The sequence below is a fragment of the Bombus impatiens genome, unplaced genomic scaffold (assembly GCF_000188095.3).
Source record: "Bombus impatiens unplaced genomic scaffold, BIMP_2.2 scf_1054, whole genome shotgun sequence".
Taxonomy (NCBI): Eukaryota; Metazoa; Arthropoda; class Insecta; order Hymenoptera; family Apidae; genus Bombus; species Bombus impatiens.
The window spans coordinates 523-22,195 of NT_177473.1; the positions used below are offsets into that span (position 1 = coordinate 523).

The following is a 21,673-nucleotide window of genomic DNA, read 5'->3' on the forward strand; positions in this document are numbered from 1 at the left end:
TTACTTTTGCTTTTCTTTTTTCTCTAATTTGTCGAGTGGTACTGTTTTTGTTTATCTGTTGGTTGTTTCAGGTATAGTGGTTGCCCTTACTGCTTCTTGGATAGTTTTGTGTGGAAATTGTTGCGTGTCCTGTTTCGAATCGGCGGGAAAAGTTTGCTTTGTCGCTGTTTTCTGACTACGCAGCCTTTGTAGCTGGCTGGGTGATTTCCACCGCAATTGTGACATTTTACGTCGTTTATTTTTCCCGTGTGTGGGCAGTTCACTGTTAGGTGTTGCCCTGCGCATTTGACGCACGCCGGGTTTCTGTTGCAGTAGTTTCTTGTGTGTCCGTATTGTTGACACCGCATGCATTGTGGTATGTCTTTTTTGTCTGGGTGGCTCGACTGTGATTATTGTGTTTGAGATTTTTTTAATTTCAAATATTTCTTTGTTGTTGCTTTTCGGTTCTAGCTCTATTAGGAATAGGGGTAGTGGTTGCTTAGTGTCAAATCTGGTTATGTTGTTGATCGTTCTTACCTGGTGTCCGATCTTGGCCAATTCCTCGCATATTTTGTTTGTATTTGTTTTAGGGTGTAGACCTCTGATTACTGCTTTGTAGCTCGTGTCGGATTTGGGTTGGTAAGTGTGATACCCAGCGTTTTCTTCCTTTAGCGCTTTAGTTACTTTTCTGTAGGTTACTGGGGTATTAGTTTGTACTTTTACCTGGTCCAGTTTGAGCTGTTTGATAGTGTAGTTTTCTTTTCCTGCTGTGCTGTTTAGCAGATCAATGAGGGGGTCTATTATTTTTGCATCTATGTATATTGGCGGTGGCTTAGGCGTGTGTGTTCTTAGTTTTTCTGTGGGGTCTGTGTCCATCTCTTCTGTCAGTGAGCTGGAGGAGTTTTGTATGGGAATTTCCTGTAGCCATTGCTGTCTTTCTGTTTCTGTGGTCCTCCTATCGTTTGTGTTTGAGTTTATTTTTCTTTTTTTGCTGGGAGTTACAGTCTTCCAGCTTTCGTTATGTTGTGGTAGATGCTTGTTGGTATTGCTCTTTACGTCGTCTTCTTGTATTATTTCCATTTCTATTTCTTTTGTATTTGAGCAGTTCTGTACTTCACTTATTGTTTTGATTGGGCACTGTTGGTCTACTGCCCTGTTTATAGTGTATGTTTCTCCTTTATTTAATATTCTTATCGATGGTATTTTTTCCATCCTTGGTTGGTTCACTTGCACTATGTCAGAAGCACTATATTTTACGTCCGCGTAGCTCGACTGCTCGGGCAGAACTGAACATGGCTGTTATTTGCTGTGTTTGCTGTCTGGGGAAGGTACAGAGTAAGAATAGCAACGCACCCAAACCGGCTGGCAGCGGAAACGGTCGACACATCAAGCATAAAAAGAAGATTAAGAAGGAAACACCCAACAGATCTCACAAAGGACATAAACTAACAAACAAACACTCACCACACTAAAGAAATAAATCAATCAAATTCGAAGATGGTGTCCCACTGGGGGTATCCATCCACATGTTATATTATTATACCACTAAGCTATAATATTTTACCAAATGTCCTACTGGACAAATTGTAAAATGTAGATAAATAAATAAAAAAAACTTTTTAGTTGTTGACAATTAAAAATCGGTCAAAATACCTCTGCAACGGAAAAAAAACTTCTACGTTGTGGGTCCTCAAGATAAAGTAAGGAGAATTTTGCAGAAAGGAACAAAAGGCAAACGGTTAGGTAGTGCAGATCACGCAGTTATTCATCTCATGACTATCATTCGAACGGATCCAGTAAAATAATAGTTCTATTTTCCATGAAAAAGTATTTTTAGTTTACACATACTGAAAGTTTACAAAATCTATTCAATTTCATGTATTGTTACATGTGTATATGACATACCTTTCGATTTTAAAACACAAACGTGTATCTTATGTTGTTAATACCACAATGTCATTTCTTTTCAAAATTATAAGTATTTATTGATATTTTTTGTAGTTTACAAAATGCTTTAAATATTCTACTTTCGTAACTATTTACTAATATTCGTTCACGAATTATATGTATAATTGTACATACTATGTTTATAATTTTTTCATAATATTCACACAAATATGTTCGTAGGTTTTATTTTGCTAAAAACCAAATATCTTAAAAATGATCTTAAGAGAAATTTATTGCTTGATAATTAGTTGCATATCCAATCTGTCCCATGTCTATCAATATTTATTACCATTGCCAGCCGGATACCCGTAAAATATTTATTTTTATTGGTAAATAAATAATACTGGATAACTATAGATAAAAAATAATGTAAAAAATATATTTTTTTGTGTTCTATAAAAGTGGATTATAATAAAATTAAAAAATATATAAAAATTCTTTAATCTATAAACAAAAAATGTAAATAATGATCAGTATTTAATTTAATAGTAAAGATTGACAATATAGTTCAACGATTGCACTTATCTTTGTACATTTTATTATCGAATAAAGGTATTTTAAATTGTGACTCATTTATTATATTATTCTACATTGATAATTAAGTAAGATAAACAATTATATTGATAAAATAAGCTAACTAAATGTTAATCTCCAGTCAGCATGAGCAATACATACATTTGATAAAACTTATTACAATTTATAGAGATTGATATTTTACTGTAAAAGAAATTATAGTTCCCAAAATTAGGGATAAATATTTTCAATTTGTTTCTTTTCAATTTGGCATCATATTTATTACTTTTACTTAATCTAAAACTTAGTACTTAGAATTCTTAATTTTGGTTTGAAATAAAATATATTTACTTGAAAATTTATAATAAATGTGTTCATTTCTTACCTTTAAATTATGTTTATATAAATACATCATATTGGGAATTCTACATTATATTAATAAACAAAACTAACAAACAGATAAATGTTGAAAAAAGAAAGTAATAAATGTCAGAATAACACTATTTTTTAAATTCCATGTTACTCTTCATATAAAAATAAAAACTTCTTATGTGATAAAAGTTTATTGCGAGTTTATAACATTTAAAGGTAAAAAGTGATAATACAGTTAACAGTTTGTACGATAATATATGAATAAAAATTTTAATTTGAAAATATATGGAACTCAATTTATCTATATATCAAATTGTAAGTAAGCGAAGCAAATTTAAATATGCACATATGTATTCCATATTATATATTTATCCAGCAAATTTAAATATGCACATATTCCATGTTATACAATCATTAAATGCACCTTTAATTGCTTAAAGAAATTATAGCCATTATAAGATAGGGTAAATGTATTATCAGATTGTTATTTTTTTGTTACTACATTTTTCTATGCAAACATACAAACAGTTTAGTAGGGTATAATGAAGGTGTTCTTAAGTTTCCATAATGCATTTTATCTCGATTAATGCATAATATTTGTATCGAAGACGACGAAAATACATTTCCTTTTCTATGTAAAAAATAGCTTTAAACTAATATGTATGATTATTATGATTCATACGTTCAAAGTTAAAATTATTTAAATTACAATTTTTTTTATTTAACTTAAATGCTCCTATATCAGAAATCTTGTAATTAATATTGTATTAGCTTCAATAAATTATTTATAAAAACTGTGAGTAAAATAAATCTATAAGAGTTATATATTTTTAACTAAACAGACTTTCATATAGAAAAGATCTAATACTTTCATTATTATTGAAAATATCAAAATAGATTAAAGAAATATTCTATACATATGTCTGCTACTGATATCTTCAATTAATTCAAAAAATACAGTAGTTAACTGTTACTTTCATTATAGATGCCATATTGCAACAGTTATTTATAGTCTATAACAATTATATAACTTTTACTATATTTCTGTTAATGGAAAATACCAGTATAGATCTCTTCGCTTAATTTTATTTCAAATATCATCAGTGATGACATCTCTGTGCTAATTTTTTAAATTACATTTATAACTAACAAATAGTACATATGTCAAACCTTCCTTTTACGTAATTTTGCTTTTGCTTCTTTTAATAGAAGATCAAATGTGTTATCTTCACTATTTTGTAACATGTGCCCGCTATTAAGTGAACTGCTTGCCATGCCATCTGTAAAAAATAACATCATATTAGAATATTCTAATATGATTTTGCAATAGAATATATATATTATCTGTAATTATTATTTTAAACTTTATATTTCATTTGAATAATAAGAAACAGGTCACTATTAGATAATTCTAATTTATTAATGAATTTCAGAAAATTTCTCAATTTTAAGATCTTTCCAGGACAGATTTTTGCTCAAATATAATGAGGTAACAATTCATTTTCTGTGAATATTTCTTTATTTTATATCGAATTGTAAAAAATATTGCAATGTGACAATAACTTTAACTTTTACAAAAATAAAACACAATTAAAATAAATACAAAGATAATAGACTTGAAATACTAGCACATAAAACTTCATTTGAGATAGAAAGGATTCAAATTTTGTAATAGTAATTAAATATTATCAAATGTCATACACTTTTAAAAAATCGTTTATTACAATAATAAATCATATGTAATTTTATATAGATTGATGAATCGATAATATTAATAACATTATAGTTAATATATATATAGTTAAATATTAGTTTCGATAGATAAAGATGTAATGTACTTTAGTTATTCAAAATGCAGAAACTAACACTACAGTTACTCTACTAATAAATTTTATTATTCCTTTAATTATTTAAATATTATTTTTTTATATTAGACACAATATCTTTTATAAAAGATATGATTCTGATAAAAGATTGATTCTATTGGTAAAATAAACATTTGTATGATATCATTTAAGATATAAATTTGATTATCATACAAAAATACAAATATATCTTTAAAACTTGGGATTTGTATTTGTATATTTCTGTAAATAATTTGAAATATTGATGGAACAAAATTATTAAATAATTGAAATTGGAAATGGTATGACAATACAAGAATGAATTTGTTACTTATTATACAAATTTGAAATAGATATTCAATTATAAATGCCATGCAATTATACCGGTATTCAAAAATTTGTTATATGAAAAATATATAATGACGTATGAACAAAAATTCATGAGTTGACAAGTTCAAGAACTAACTCCCAAACAAGATTGTTCACCTTAACCATGGCGGCAAGTTTTATGATCACAGTTCAGGTAGATGCCAACATAAAAATTATGCTAATTATCATAGTTCGTTATATTTATAAAACAAATTGAATTGATCATTATTTAAACTAGCAATTTTGATATAATTAAATGTTTCTATATAATACAACTTCGCCGTTTGATTTATATCATTCAAAAATTTCAATAATTAAAAATTGTGAGATTAATATTTTTCGCGATTTTTTAATTTTACATCTGGTTCAAGTACAAGATTTCAAGCTTTTACTACTCCGTGGTGTTCTCCTCAGTTCTCAGTAATTCTAGCGGATTTTACATCAAATTCGTTCATGGACTATATAATACACTGTTACTGGATACGTTTGGAAAATAAAATGTCGCAACCGTACTCATAACATTATAAATATACCCGCATACTTCTTTATATCTTTATAGAATGTTTAAGATGATAAATATTGTTTACAAAATATTTGTTACTAATTTTAAGTCTTAGACAATCTTCCAATCAAGTAATAAAATACTATATTTCAATAAAGACAAGGACATTCTTCATTTATGGGGTGAAACAAAACATGATTAATTTAGGTTATTCTGTCACTGGGACGATCGAAAATTTTTTTTTTATGATAATATGATTCAAAAAGAGCTTTAAGATAATTATGATAAATTTTTTGTCAAATCTCTTCTTTTTTTTCTTTGAGTTTTCAAGATCATCTTCAGCTTTTTGTAGATAAACCTGTAATATTTCTACATTTATCTTTTAGTGGATATTGAGACGAATTTAACAAATAGGAAAATAAATATTTTTTTTATCCGAACAGATTTACTATTATTTTTTAAATCTTTCCTCGGTTCTGATTATTGGTTTATTTACAAAAAACTGAAAGTAGTGACCTTGAAAACTCCGGAAAAAGAGTTGACAAAAAAAATGTTTGATCGGACTACTAACAACAGAATAATTTAAGCTGATCACGTTTCGTGGTTCACCTTGTGTAATAATAATACAGGGTAAGGTAAGTAAAGCGTAACAGCTGAATATTGTCGAAAATGTCGGCGATACAAAAAAATGCTAAAAAGATTTTAAAGTATTCTAGGAACCACAACTTTTCATGTAATTGAATTTTTTGTATACAAGGGGACTAATAACATTTCAAAATTATCACTTTTCTTTAAAATGATACTATATATATTTTTAATACACTATCTAGTCTATACACTATATAGTCTATAACAAAATGAATTAAACTATAATCACTCAAAGTCAATCTATGTCACAAAAAATTAGGATATATGAAGTTCTATTATGGGTTCATGAAATGTATACAAGTGAGAGAGCAATACTTGGAACTTCTGCTCAAATAATTGTAAATATCGTAAATTGTAAACATTGCAATATTATGAATATAGTTGGAAGGACTTTTTCTAAAGTCATATAATGACTTTTTCTTTACTTGTGCCGTTGATTGTCCTTGAATGACTATAGTCATTGAATTCATCTTAAAGTGGACCATATTTAATAAATTAAAAAATATATAGTTTTATTTTAAAAAATGCTGATAGTCTTGAAATGTCCTTGATCCCTCAATGTACAAAAAATTTAATTATGAGGAAAGTTGTAGCCTCCAGAACACATTAGATTTTCTTAACTACATTTTTTTGTACCACCAATATTTTCGACAATATTCGATCGTCACGCTTTACATGTATCATCCTGTATACATATACACATGTAATTGTACTGTAATTTTGTATTGTACTGTACTTGTAATTTTTCTTAACAGAAATTCGATCAACTGTTTGTGCAAATGTTGTTTATAGTTAATAGTAATGCTAATAACTCCTGCCTATATTACCAGGAAGTAATTTTGATTATTTTGTCGGATAGAAAGATTTTGTAATTTTTCCCAAATGTTTAAGATTAATAATATTTTTTCTTATTTAATTTTAAGAATAATACGTTGACGATATTTTGCATTTGAAATCATTACCTGAATCTGTTATCATACGTTATCATTCTGCTATCATTATTTATATGTTATATATTGTATACATTTGTGGAATTATTTATAAGCGAATGTCTTAAAACGTAAAAGCATTAATTTTGAAAAAATATTTAATATGTATTGTCTTTAAGTCAATGCCAAAACCAATGCTGACGCAGTGATAATGATTTTTAAAAGCTGAAATTGAAAAAAATTTTTCTAGTATCTTAAGAGTTTAAGAAGCGACTTATGGAATTTGAAAATTACCAAATTTTTAATAAATAGTGCAGCTATCTAAACACTATTCCGAAAAGTTAATCTTTTTAAATATATTATCAATAGTATAAATAGATACTTGATATTTAATTTAAATGTTTGAGGACAGAATATAATGTGATAAACTAATTTCGTCAAACTTATTTTCTTTGAGTTTCTCAAAATCACTGTTACTTTTGTCATATAGTGTAAATGTATTTCGTCATGTATGAATTAAGATCTTGAAGTGACTAGACATTAAAAAGGTTATGAAGTTTAAAAGCAATATTTGGATTACCATCCACATTACAAACACAAAAGTAAGAAAACGTATTTACTGAAAATAATTAACTATTCCAGACAATATTGAATAATTAAAGTTTATATCAGTACTATTTTAGAAATATTTGCAAGGGGTTTAGAATCTATCATTAATTTCAACCAATGTATTAACATTGATAAGTAACATTTTAAATCATTACTCATTAACAAACAGGATCAGTGCACTCGCACATCTTAATGGTTCCTTGGTATTATAACAATAGCTAAATATTTGCTATAAATGATATTGTCTAGATAAATTCCTGAATTATTCAAACATATACAAATTCAATTTTGGTAAACAATTTTCATTTAGCAATAAATTTCAATATATATGCATATGTACATATATATATGTATGTATATCTAAACAGCATATATCAAATATTTTTTCAAGTAGTAACTTATGCAGAAGATTATTTGTACTTAAAGATTTTCCAGTAAACTCGTAAAGAAATTTTAGTTAAAATCAGATCTTCATTACAATTTCCTAAAGTAAATTGCTACTTTATATGTATGTATATGCATATAGTGTAATATAATTATTCTTACCAAGATCAGCATATTTTACTTTGCAAAAAGCCCGACGACCTCCAAAACATAAATCATATCTAGGTAAAGTGGGATCATCATTACCATGTTCTACAGCTTCATATGCGTCATTTTTATAAGCAAAGGTTACAAAACCGTAATTGTCACTAAAATATAAAATATATTTAGTTTAGGATATGCAATGAGTATAACAAAGAATTGTAAAATATCAGAAAGTTACCCATGTTCGCGGAAATGTATACTAATATCTACTACAGGACCAAAAGTTTCAAATCTTCTACGTAAATCAGCTTTAGTGATTGCTTCATCCAAGCGCCCAACGTAAATCACTCTTCTCTCTTCCACTTGTTTTTGTTTCTCTCGGTCGTACCAATTATCATAAGATCGGCGGTATGAAGTTGTTGGTGATCTAACATAGATAAAAATGTAAAACGTTACGTTAAACAAATAAGTCAACATTGAAAAATTATAATTATAATAAAAATATAGCTTATTCTAAAGTATAGATATACATATCTACACAGTTGTGGAATTAAAGTTAAAAATTTCAAATAAAATATACTCAGATAAAACGTAGATCAGTTATACAGGGTGGTTGGTAACTGGTGGTACAAGCGGAAAGGGGGTGATTCTACGTAGAATTATCAACCACCCTGTATATCCTAACTTTTCTATACTTCCTTTAGCTAATACTATTGTAGTAAGTAACTTATACTTACTTTCTAAATAGTCATTTACTTCGCATATGTATTTTTCAATAATGTGATATATAAACAATTCAATAAAACCAACAGTCCGGAATAAAATGATAGCATATTTTTTACTAGTGTTGTAACATCTTATCTTATGTAAAATCGTGAAAATGAGACTAGAAAAGGCTTTAAATAACAGTAACAGTAACAGTAACAGAATTTTGCTATTAAAATTAGTCAGTAGTCCCGGAATAGACAAAAAAAAAAAAAAAAAATAAAAAGGGGACAATAATTGAAATGTTTAATAACTTAACATGTTACAAATAAAGTTATTTAAAAAATATAAAGTCATCCCTATTTTTTCTATATTTTTATACTATTGATACGTATATTTTATATAAAGAACTAATCCTACTGAACTATATAAATATATGAACTAATATGCAAGAATATGTATTAGTTAGCTTTAGATTAGAATGTTTTAATCAAAACGATACGTATGTTATCACAATTTCTTAGTTCTACCAGAGAAAATAAAAATTACTTCACTTAAAAAAGATACAATCAGATTGTCATTATAATTTCGAAATCTCGCGAATAGTATGATCTTGGTAAAACATTTCCTTTTATCATTTTCTTTGATCCTTCCAACAGTTTGATTTTATCTTTTGTCTTTTCATACGTGTATGTAAAAAGAGAAAATATTTAGACGTTCCTATTTACATACTTGTGTATAAATACAGACCAAAGTTGTAATTCTTTCTTACGATTATCTTACAAATTGTTCGTCATTAAAAAAAAAAAATGTTTCAAATAAAATTTGTTCACTTTTGAGACGATCTTCATTTTTTAAAATATATTATTTTATGTAATTTTATCACCTAAGAAATCTTGGTATAATTAAAGTTGTATGAAAATATTTCTTACAAAAATTACATACTATTGTAGGGACCAAAGGATAATAAGGATATTTTTATTCTATAACAAAAAGGCAATAAAATAAAATATGTTAATTTTGATTTTTTAGTGTAATGCTGTATTTTATGCGTCTGTATATATGATGACCTCTTTAAAGATAATTTCGCCCTACGAGGTCATCAAATGTTGTACAAACAAAATTTTCTTTCTCATTTTCTATGCGAAGTAATATTTTGATTAATCTCTTACACATGAAAAAATTTCATTCCTTTATAACTTATATGCAAACAGAATTTTATTTTTAAAAATTGATATCTCTATGGTAATTACATTAGCTTTCACAAAACTATATAATTTTTGTAGGAAGTATTTTTATGAAATTTTAATTATATGTTTTTCAAGTGATAAAATTATATGAAACATTCTATATATACAGTGTTCCAATAATGTTTATATTTGCCGGTTTTACCTAGTAAACATTTTTTAGTGTTTTTCAAAGATACAATCCAATGAATAATTTACCGTTTGAAAAATCTGTTAACATTTATGAAAGGAAATTTCATTTTATAGACAATGTTAATTAGCTGAACTTATGTGGATTAATTTATTATTTACATTTTTTATCATTTTCGTGTTTTTCTTTGCATATATCTATATTTGTGTACAATGATTCATACGGAGATAACGTCATAAGTATGAAGTAATGACTTATGGCAATTATGTATGTCGCAAATTACCTCGAATATATTTGATGATGTAAGACTTGTTATTCTATTCCTTTATATTTATCGTTATTTATTGTTAAACAAAAAGAAAAAATATCACAAGTAACATAATAATTTATAAAAATCCTCTATCTATAAAAAAATGACTACTGGTATATTATGGCTCACTACACAAGCATTAACTTTAGCGAAAATTAGTTCAGACGAATGCTATACATGTATGTGGTGCTACATAATCCAATATTCAATGTTTTACTGTCACTTGTACATATACACAGGAATATGGAGAATGTCCCGAAAGTATACATCATACAACATAAAGGTATATATTTATATCGAAAGACGGAGAAATAGTAACAGATATTAAATATACATACTTACTATAGTATACTTATATACCGTACATTATTTTAAATTATAATGTAACAAGCATAATTCCTCTACGTTGACTGCTAAAAATTTTGATCTATATTAAGCATAACAATATTTCCTGTATCAAATTATTCAAAACTTAGGATTTAAAAGGTTTAAGACAATTGCTCTTTTATGATTTCTCATCCATTGGTCTTCTCACGATATTCCCAGGGATAATGCTTATAATAATTATGTCAATAAGAAAGGATAATTAATTCATATTTCTAGTGCAGAAAATATTGTTACGTCTATTAGGTTAAAATTTCTACTAGACAATATTCAGCAGTGGCTTTTAGCCTTTTTGCACTTGCGAGTCGGTGAAAATAGAAAAATTATTTCAGAGATCCCAAGCAGAAATAAAAACTGCATTTATATATAGAATAACTTTTATATCATAACTTTATAATAGTATTATCTCAGGCGTATAAACAATAATAGCTTTCGCGTGGAGCGACAGGGAATTTCTGACGGACCGGTTCGTGAACTAGCGCGGCGTAGATGTAGAGAAATTGTTTTCAGTATTATAACTTACAATAAAATATCTATATTTGTCACTACTTGTTCATCTTTTAATATAAACGTATATCTGTATGTTGTATAAAATATACTTTCGGGACCCGACCCGTTTATTCGTGTCTAAATACATATTATATATATGTAGGTATATATTATACATGTAGTGGGACACTTTCGGGATCCCATCCGATTCTGGCTAATATTTTCCGACCCGAACTGAACTAGGACATCTATGATTTTTGAGAATCCGGGCACCACTATTAAAGATTTCATTTTCAATCTTAAAAATGGAAGTTAAATTTCTTTTATAACAAAAATTAAAAATATTACGACTAATACGGTAATGTATCAAAATGATTTTAAACGAAATTAAAGACTTCCAAAAAAATTATATCCAATAAAGCAATGAAATCAATTTACAGCGAGCATGATTAGAGAGTTTTATTCCTAAAATATGGTCAAGAATCTATCAATTAACTACCTATTTAGATCTCCAGATTTGTCCATTTAAATTTCTTTCTATAAGATCAAGTAAAGAACATCATTTATCAAATTTAATCTATTATTGATAACATGCATCATAGAATTTGAGTTGAATTTGAATATTAATGCTTATATAATATTTATGACAAGATTCTAGATACTTCTGAAAAAAGGATTTGAAAGTTTATTGATATTTAAAGATAACACATTAAACATTGTTTGTGGATTTTTTGTTGTGAAAACATTTTGCTTATAATTAAGATATTAGAGATGATTTTCTTCCATATACTATACTAAATTAATCGCATTCATGCTGGATGTCTAAATTTCGTTCAAATATGCAAGTATTTCATGTGGAAACATGCTTAGGTCATTGTTCTGGTGTCAAAAGATACAGATCTTGCTATCTAGCTAGTAAAGCTGTCAATTTCATTCTTTTATGTGGAATTTTATTATTAGGTAGTCGTTTGAAATGAAATTTGCTACATATCATGGAGAGAGATAGTGGATTTGAAATATAAAATCTCATCTTTAGCACTTTATCTATTAAAAAATTCTGTTTGTTGTTATTGCACGTGTGTAAAGTATATAGCTGATAGATACATGTAAGTATATGTCAAAGACTAGAGACACGTAATAAGCGAAGAAAACAACTTTTAAAATATGAATCTTTCAGAAAGTATTGGTGTTAGTTTGGACTAAATGTACTACAGCTGGCAAAAAAAAAAAAAAAAGAAAAAAACGACAACGCTGCTGCCACCAGACTGACATGGATACATATGTATATGAACCATATTTTTTGATCGCGTATATTGCCAACACTTAGTTTTCATATTTCAGATCCACTATCTGTCTCCATGATACTTACCAAGTTTCATTTCGATCAGCCACTTAATAGTTGCAGAATTCCAATTCCACTTCCTTTTTAGAAATAAAAATTTAGCAATCTTTTTAATACTACTATAGTTATAAATTTATAACTACTATAGTTATAAATTTCAAAGTTTATATCTTTTGAAAACGTTATAAATACAAATCACTTACCTTCTCCAATCTCTGTAGGTATGATAACTCCCTGCAGAATGTTGTCTATGCCTGTCGTAACTTATATAGTGTCTCCTGTCTCGTCTTCTTCTCCTTTTTGACCATTTAATTCTTCCGAAATTTGAACGAGATGAAGATCTGTAAACATTTTCACAACTTTGTTAAATTGAAGAATTGATCGCCTTCATTGAATTTTTATTAAAAAATCTATTTCATAACTATATACCTGGAACAACTAGAATATCGAGAGGATGATTGGGATCTTGATCTAGTCGATCTAGAACGCGATCGTGAATATCTTGATTCCGAACTGAAAGAAGACCTTGTATCTGATCGTGAGCGACAACGGAAATGTGAACGCGAACGTGAGCGTGAACGCGGACGTGAACGCGAACATGAACTCGAACGTGAACGCGAACGTGAATGTGAACGCGATGACCAACTACTGCTTGAGCTAACGGAGCTACGCCGATGACTTATTCTTCGATGACGTGTATTACTTCGTTTATGAGATCTACTTCGATTGCTACTACTTCTGCTTCTGCTTCTACTCTTGCTTTTACTTTTACTTCTTGACTTAGATCGATTTGAGTTGGAACCAATTCCGAGCTTTTTATTAGATCGTTGATTTTTATCCCGTACATTATTATCCCTGAAAATTATGAAATTTTAAAATAAATAAATAAATTGAAAATATGGTAATATACATTATTAGCAAATATTTACCTAATTTAAATTATATTTCTTCTTAAATTACAAAACATCTTAAAAGAACTCAAAACTAAAGATAAACACTTTTTAAATGTTTCCATTCTCCATTTCAACCAAACCTAGGTACCTATTTATTCATATTCTATTATACTTATGTTTCAACCCAAAGAATTGAGCGATACATAGATAAATACAATTACATTGGTACTAATTAACATCTTCCACTTTACAATATGATAATAGAAAATATTACATTGAATATAAGTATGCTTTTAAACAGTAAAAGATTAAGTTGAATACAATACATATCTCTGGATAACTAGATAAAAATTAAAGATGTTATTATCAAAAATAGTTTGAAGTTTTAATAAAAATTAAAATGCAATATGTATGTTATTTAAGATTATTTTAACTCAAAAAGAGGGCATTATACAAAGTAAATATAGTAAGACAGATGATTATAAAAAAAAAAACAATAAAATTTCATCCATTTATAATAATATTTGGTTGTTTAGTTATATTTAATTACAAGACCAGTTTCTCATAATGGAAGTTCTGAATCCTTTTAAGAAATATACAGGAGAATATACACAGTAAAGAACACGTAAATATCTGCTTTATAATGATATGAAAAATGTTTAAAGCAAAAAATTTCAGCTGTAAATTATAATCTTGAACAATAAAAACGTGATTGAATTCCAAAGTTGAGATTACAAAGATACAAAGTGAAATATCAGCTGATATATACTTTCTGCAATAAAAAATTATTGATTGTGATGCTCTTCAATTATTTTTTTGCTGCTGACAGCAGCATGAACTCTAATTAAACAATTTCATACATCTTCTGAATTAATAATTTATTGTCTATAAACATCTTTTCTTATTTTTCTCCAAAGAAGAACGTCCAATGACATCAAAAGTGGTAATATACTGAATCTTTATATCCAATCCAATGATTTGGAAATTTTTCATAGAATATTTGAATAGCTATTCATTAGATATTTAATGATCATGCACACAGATAATTCGATAGAAAGATTTAAGCATTACGATCTGTGATCATCTGTTTTAAGGAACTCGAAAGGTACTCATAGACACGTTCACTTTGATCACTTTGATTGTTTGTCAGATAAATAGTAAATTCACAATTTTACACTGATTTAAAGTCATCTCAAGTTTATAAGTCAGATATATTTGAAAATATTATAATATCGACTATAAGATATATTTGAAAAAGATATATGTTTTCATACAAAAGATACTAATAATCTTGAAAAGACTAAAAAAAAATGACTATAAAGAATATTTCTTTCTGCTCTTGTTCAAAATTATTCAAAGATTAAAGACAAATCATATCATTAGAGACAAAGAAGATATGTATTAGGTAGATATCTATTTATACTGATACACTGCATAATATATTATATTATATATTACATTATAACATATATTATAACATATTATAACACATTATACGCATAATATAACATAATCAGCTAATAAGAACTTACATCTGAAATTAATTTATAAATTTGACAACACAAAAATATTTTATATAAAGTACATCATATTTGATGTATGCAAAATCATCTTATTATAGGTCTTTGAGGCCATCTATATTTTAGCTAAAAGTAATATTGACAAAAATGTATGGTACTATATAAAAAAAAAGAGGTTTCTCTAATGTCTCAAAAAATATCTCAAAAGTTTGAAACGAAAATTACGACGAATATATATAATAGGACTTATAAAACATTTTTTGATAAAATTAAGGGGGTATTCTGGTCTAGAGACATGAATTTCGGGCGATTTTTGACGCTCTGTACAAGCGAAACAAAAAATATTTTTGCTATCCTTCTTTTTAGCATTTGTTTATTGATATTTCGAGATTATGTAAAAAATTCACTGAAAAAAACTCAATATTTAAAAAGTTATGAGCTGGCAAAGTGGGTACTGTCAAAAAAATGGGGTGTCGTGGCGTGCATGATATCAACCCTTCTGGTCATCCGAAACAAAAAATGCGAATGGACTCTTAATTAGTATGGATGCCGCCATTGTCTGAATCTTGGAAAAGTCAATACAACATTTTTTCACAAAATGACGGCCGTTTGAAAAAAAATTTCTTATTTCGCACGTTTTTTTGACAATTCCGAACGTTTAAAAAATAGTAATATTAAAGATTTTGAGCTGAGCATGGTTCGGACGATAGAGGAGTATATAAGAAATATTCAGACCAAATTTAAAATAAATCAGTTCATTAAAACTTGAGATATCGTGCACGCCAACTCGAAAAAAGTAGTTTCGAGAAAAACGCGTTTAAAGTTTTGAGACGTAGGTACTCGGGCAGCGTCTACCGTTTATTGCACATTAGCCCCGGTCGGACCGGAGCAGATGCTGCGTCACAAAAATGGCTGTAACTCATAAAATAATTGAAATTTTGAAAAATCCTTTTAAAGGAATATTCTTGAATGTCTAAACTTTGGAAACATGAAAAAAAATTTTCGATTTTTTCAAATTTCTAGATCAGAATAACCCCTTAATAAATAGAGTTATTTCAGATAACAGCTCTTAACAATCTATATTTTTGTACTCTTACCTTCGTTGCTTGTGTCTCTCATCAACATCTATTAAAGATTTTGGAGGAAATTCAAATACTGTTTCATAAGTTTGAATTCCTATGTCATAAGTGAGTGGTTTTGAACGAACCGTTTTCTCATCTACATCTAATTTTGGTTTTAAAACTGAGACAATTTCTCTTTCTGACCAAATTAAATTTTTAGGGTCATCCTTAATAGGTTCAGTTGTGGTGGAAGCATGATGGATATATACTAATGTCATAGGTTGCAATGGTGAATTTGTTCTACTATTATCACTGCGATTCTGTTCTCTTCTACTTCTATATTCTGCTAGATTTAATTTTTTACGGGGAGGTTTTTTTTCTTCCTCCTTTGTAAGTGTCTTTACGCTTTCTTGGACGATTATATTCTGCACCTTATCATGTAAACTATTAGTAGTAGTTACTATATTTTCATTGGAAATAGTCTTTACAACGGGTACTTGTACATTAAGTGGTTTTTTTAATACAGAAACCATTTGTTTCGTTCTTTGACTTCCTGCTTTTATAGATTTTGTTTTATTTAAGACATCTTGTCGTATCTGCAAAATGTTTGCTGCTAGAGCTGAATGTATTTTCATCTGAGGTATTGCATTACTTGTAGATATACTTTTATTTTGTGAAATAACACAATTGGTAGTATTGCTTGAAATATTAATTTGTTGGCAATTTCCCTTGCTTGCTAATGTTTCTTTTCTACAAATCTTTGTTTCATTTTGCAGTTGTTTTGTAGGTTTATTATCTTGAATATCACTAACTGTTGTAACTCCTGACTGCTCTTCATTATTATCACTTACTTCACCTGATTCCAAACCACTATCCTTCTTTGAATTGCTGTCAGTTGAATATTCTGTATTTTTCATGAAACTTTTATGCAAATCTGATGAAAATGATTGTTTTTCATATGCTGTGTAATAATGAGATACGCCTTGATTGTCATTCTTAATAGTAATCACTTCTTCGCTGTCACTAGACTGTTTCTCATACTCACTGTTATTATCTAAACCTTTAATACAGGAATTCATACTACAATAATCATGATCCAATTGAACTAATCCACCATCGATGGTTTTACTCTTAGTATTATTTGTCACCTAATATAATACGATAATTATTATATTACTTACACTTATTCAAACACTATGATTATCTAACAATAGTAATAATGTAAATGATATTGATAATAATAATAATAACAAGCGTAATCAATAAAGAAAATTACTGTCATAATAATAATAACACGTAAAAAAATTGTTTACGACTGCGGAGTTGAAATACAAATGAAATACTTCATAATGTGAGATCCAATTCTAAGAATTCTTCTAATATCTAATTTATATATTCTAATGCTTCAAAAAAGATTAATTGTTTATTATCTTAAACAAGTTAATGATTTAAATGTATTTTTATACATTAGAAATATATAAAGATGAATATATTGTTATAAATTCTTTATACTTAACTATTTTCAATATCTTGTTTCGAAAAAGTGATGCAGCAGCATCTTGCATACGTGTTCCATTACTGTGACCATTATTTTGATTACTAGACATTGCAGGTAATATTGAAATCATCTTTTTACGTGCAGATGTCTAATATAACATAATACAATATAATCAATTTTTATGTTTATTTTTATTCCAAATATTGATTTTCTTGTTATACATACATTTTAATGGCAAAAGCAAATATCGCAAAATTTAAGCAAAAAATTATTGATTGACATTATTTAATACAGAAAAATCATACAATAATTTGCCTGCAATTATTTTGGAAAGTGAAGTTTCTTTTCACCTTCCCAAATTGATTTTTTGGAAGATTTTACAATAAGAAGAGAAGCTGGAAGATTAGATGAGTTTCTCTTTATCAAAATTTTACAAGGTCAAGTAATTTCATGCGGTTACAAAATTTTGTTTGCAATTAAAATCATTCATGCACTTGAAACTTTAAGCATACCTTCTACAGAAATTACTTAAAAGCTGATATGTAGTTGTACAAATAAACAAAAAAAGAAATGTATCTGGATTTCTAAAAGAACTTTCTAAAATAGATGATTTAATATTCAAATTTATACTAATTTGAAATCATGGGAAAAAATGTTAAACAACATTCTAGTTTGCAAAATTTTTGAAAAAGAAAAAGCTATATTGACCTCCCAGCCTTGTTTCTGTAAAAATCTCATCCATGAAAATTAACTTGAGAAGATAAAATCATTTACCTTTCAAAATTACTATAAATAAATTGCTGTACAACTTTACTTTAGAAGTTAAGTTATATCAGTAAGAAAATGACAGTTTCTTGATCGCGCTTTCATAATTCTTTAATTTTGCTGAAGAGTTCATTAATTAATCATATAATTACCTTTATTTTTTCGATGACTTCTTTGGGTAAAGCATCTCTAATATCTTTATGTAAGTCTGAAATTTGAGGCTGTTTTATACATTGCTGTATTTCATTAGATTTCGTAGATGAATCTGGATTATATTCTGTATTCATTCCAGCAGATGAATAAGTTGATACTAAAGTGCTTTCAGAAGCTTCAAATTGCTCAAGTAAACTCTTAACATCTCCAGCTTCCAGAACTTAATAATAACGAAGAAATTATTTACTAATAACTATTGTAAATATATATATCTTTGTTCAAATATACCTGGTAATTGATTTGTAGTTTTATTATTATCTTGACCACCATTTTGTATATCTTTGTTGTGCTGTGAGCATTTTGGTTCCCTTTTCTTTTTTTGCTTTAAAAACAAATTTGCACTAATATCTTTTCCTATACTATCATATTTATGTATATTCTTTTTCGACTTATTTTGACTTTTTGAATGTTTGGGTTCTATTAATGATGATTTTGTTTCTATCTCTATTTTTTTACTATCACTTTCCATAAAGTCATCAATTTTATAATATGAATTACCTTCTGTCATGTACTCTATAAAATATAATATAAAATATAATAACTCTAGCAGATTTCGTCATTAGGTGGTACTGGTTGCCAATCCAGTATATGTCAAATGAAATAAATTTATGCCCTTATTAGTGCTTTTTATATCTGATGTACTGTAATTACCCTGAGAAGAAGAGAGACAAGATTCTTTCCCTAACTCCTCTTGTTTCATTATAAGCAAATTAGATTCTAAACTATGTATTGCTTGTTCATCCTGAATTATGCTTTCTGTAGTGCAAAAATTTTTTTTATCTGTACCATTCATGCTTAATCCTATAATATCCATATATTCATCCATGTCTGAAGTCTAAAAAAGAATCATAAGTGACAAATTCATTCATTAAAAATAGCAAATTTAACGAACCAAAGAATTAGCAAAACCTGTAAGTAACCAATGTGTTCTTGCCAATCTGTAAGAACTTTTGCAAAATCTTCTTTAATACTATCAATTTTAGAAAGTGTAGAAATTTCTGAATCTGACATTTCATCCACACTCTCATTATGTCTGAAATAACATAATACACAGTAATAAAATTTTAATTTTATCATTTTTAAAAAAATACTATACTCACTCATGTTCTTTTTTCCATACATTAGTAGAATTTGTAATATCAAGATGAGTTTCCATATAATCAAAATCATTTTCAACCATATGTATCAATAGGTCTTGGGGTTTTTCCATTAAATTCTGTTGAAACATGGTATATATTTATTTTATATATGTTTCAAATTTTAAAAGAAATATTTATACCTGAATTGTTTTAGTAATACTAAACTTTAAATTTATAGTACATATAATTTAATTTAGTATTAATTTAATAATTGTATAGTTTACAGAAAAATGTTTACACACATTCAAAATTGGTAGGTCCTTTAAAATCACTAAGAATAAATTTTCATTATGTAATTATTTTAATATGTTACTTTGTTTTTCTTCTTTGTATTTGTTATATTATATTATTTGCTTTTAATGTATAAAGTATAAAAGTATAATAAAATAGCAGCAAAATAATAAACAAATACAGATCTTCTAAATATGTGTAATAATAATCAACTAAGATTATAACAATTATACAATATATACGATTATATCTAAAAACAATTATCTATAGTATTACTCACAATTTAAAATTTCATATAACTATCTGACTCTTTAAATGGACTATAACATAAGAAAACGTCATATATAAATTTTGTCCAAAATTAATGACACACATGTCTATGTATATTTATACATCCATTTTTCAAAACTTATTTAATTATTTGTGAATGCCATGCAATAATAACACATTAATTTAAATAAAATATATATGAAATTAAATTACTAATAATATAAAATATAATGCATAATTTATACCTGATTAATATTCTATAGATGTTTATTATAACATAAAATCTTTATATAAATTTACATTGTTAAAACTCAAATAAATAATTATGCTAATATGTACTATTTAACAAAAATGTAACATATTTATTACCTGTTCCAAAGATAATGAAAAGTCTGAAAATTGTTCTTCATCGTGAAAATTTAAAAATCCAGTCTCCATGACAACAATTTTTAACGATAAACTAAAAAATTATTGTACAGCAGCAGTCTGTAATTAAAGCATTAAAAAATACAATAAACAGAATATTTCATATCTTGTTTCTAAACAACCACGCGTTTATTTGAGGTTATATTCGAACAAAGTGATTCTAATTTTGCTGTACATGTATTACAATCAATGTATAAAATAATGTATAACTATTTAGTATAAACTAAGTATTGAAAGTTATTAAAAATTAAATTCAAAGGGGGATAATATGGAATTTACAGTTAATTACCTTTTAGAAGTGTAAAAATATTAACTATCGACAGACATCAAACTGTCAAATGAAGTAATATAGAATCCTTAGCGAAAAATTTAAATACGTATGTTAGAAATATTCTATAAAACCATAATTTGTTTGTCTAATATAATATTACGTGTTGATAAAAATTTAATTTGTAATGTCTCTGATGCTACACAATCATCCCGTTTTAATTATGTTATGAGTTTCTTTGTTAGGTTCGAATCACGCTTCTTCACGCGCGTAAGTACGTATACATGACATGGCACACACATCATAAGCGCACGTGTACCAAGTACCAAACGCGACCATAAACTATAAGTATATAAAGCATTACGCCTCCCAGTTATAGCAATATTACTAAATAAAACTATTAATCATTCTGGTCGATCGTTATTGATATAATTTAATTAAGTATAAAATATAATATCAACTATAAAACTGTTTTATATATATAAGTATTATCTTTATATAATATATACAAGATGAATAACGTGTTAACTATATGTTGTCTA

At 27.1% G+C, this 21,673-nt stretch overlaps 1 protein-coding gene across 6 annotated transcripts; it reads right to left on the reverse strand.

Annotated features, from left to right (window-relative positions):
- Positions 1-3,144: 3,144 nt before the first annotated feature.
- LOC100740555 (NK-tumor recognition protein) lies at positions 3,145-21,444 on the reverse strand. 6 transcript variants are annotated; one of them, XM_003493160.4, is made up of 14 exons: positions 21,153-21,444; positions 20,807-20,923; positions 19,898-20,013; positions 19,707-19,830; positions 19,449-19,632; positions 19,026-19,310; positions 18,737-18,957; positions 17,839-17,967; positions 16,358-17,469; positions 13,277-13,702; positions 13,051-13,188; positions 8,479-8,667; positions 8,259-8,404; positions 3,145-4,091 (listed from the first exon to the last, which is right to left on the reverse strand). In XM_003493160.4, the coding sequence occupies exons 2-14, from the start codon at positions 20,873-20,875 to the stop codon at positions 3,976-3,978; spliced, it is 3,255 nt and encodes a 1,084-aa protein (XP_003493208.1). In that variant the 5' UTR covers positions 20,876-20,923; positions 21,153-21,444; the 3' UTR covers positions 3,145-3,975. The 6 variants fall into 6 exon arrangements, with proteins under 6 accessions (XP_003493208.1, XP_033179337.1, XP_033179336.1 ...); XM_033323446.1 differs by lacking the exon at positions 21,153-21,444 and having other exon boundaries at positions 16,358-17,282; positions 17,367-17,469; positions 20,807-20,875; XM_033323445.1 differs by lacking the exon at positions 20,807-20,923.
- Positions 21,445-21,673: the final 229 nt, after the last annotated feature.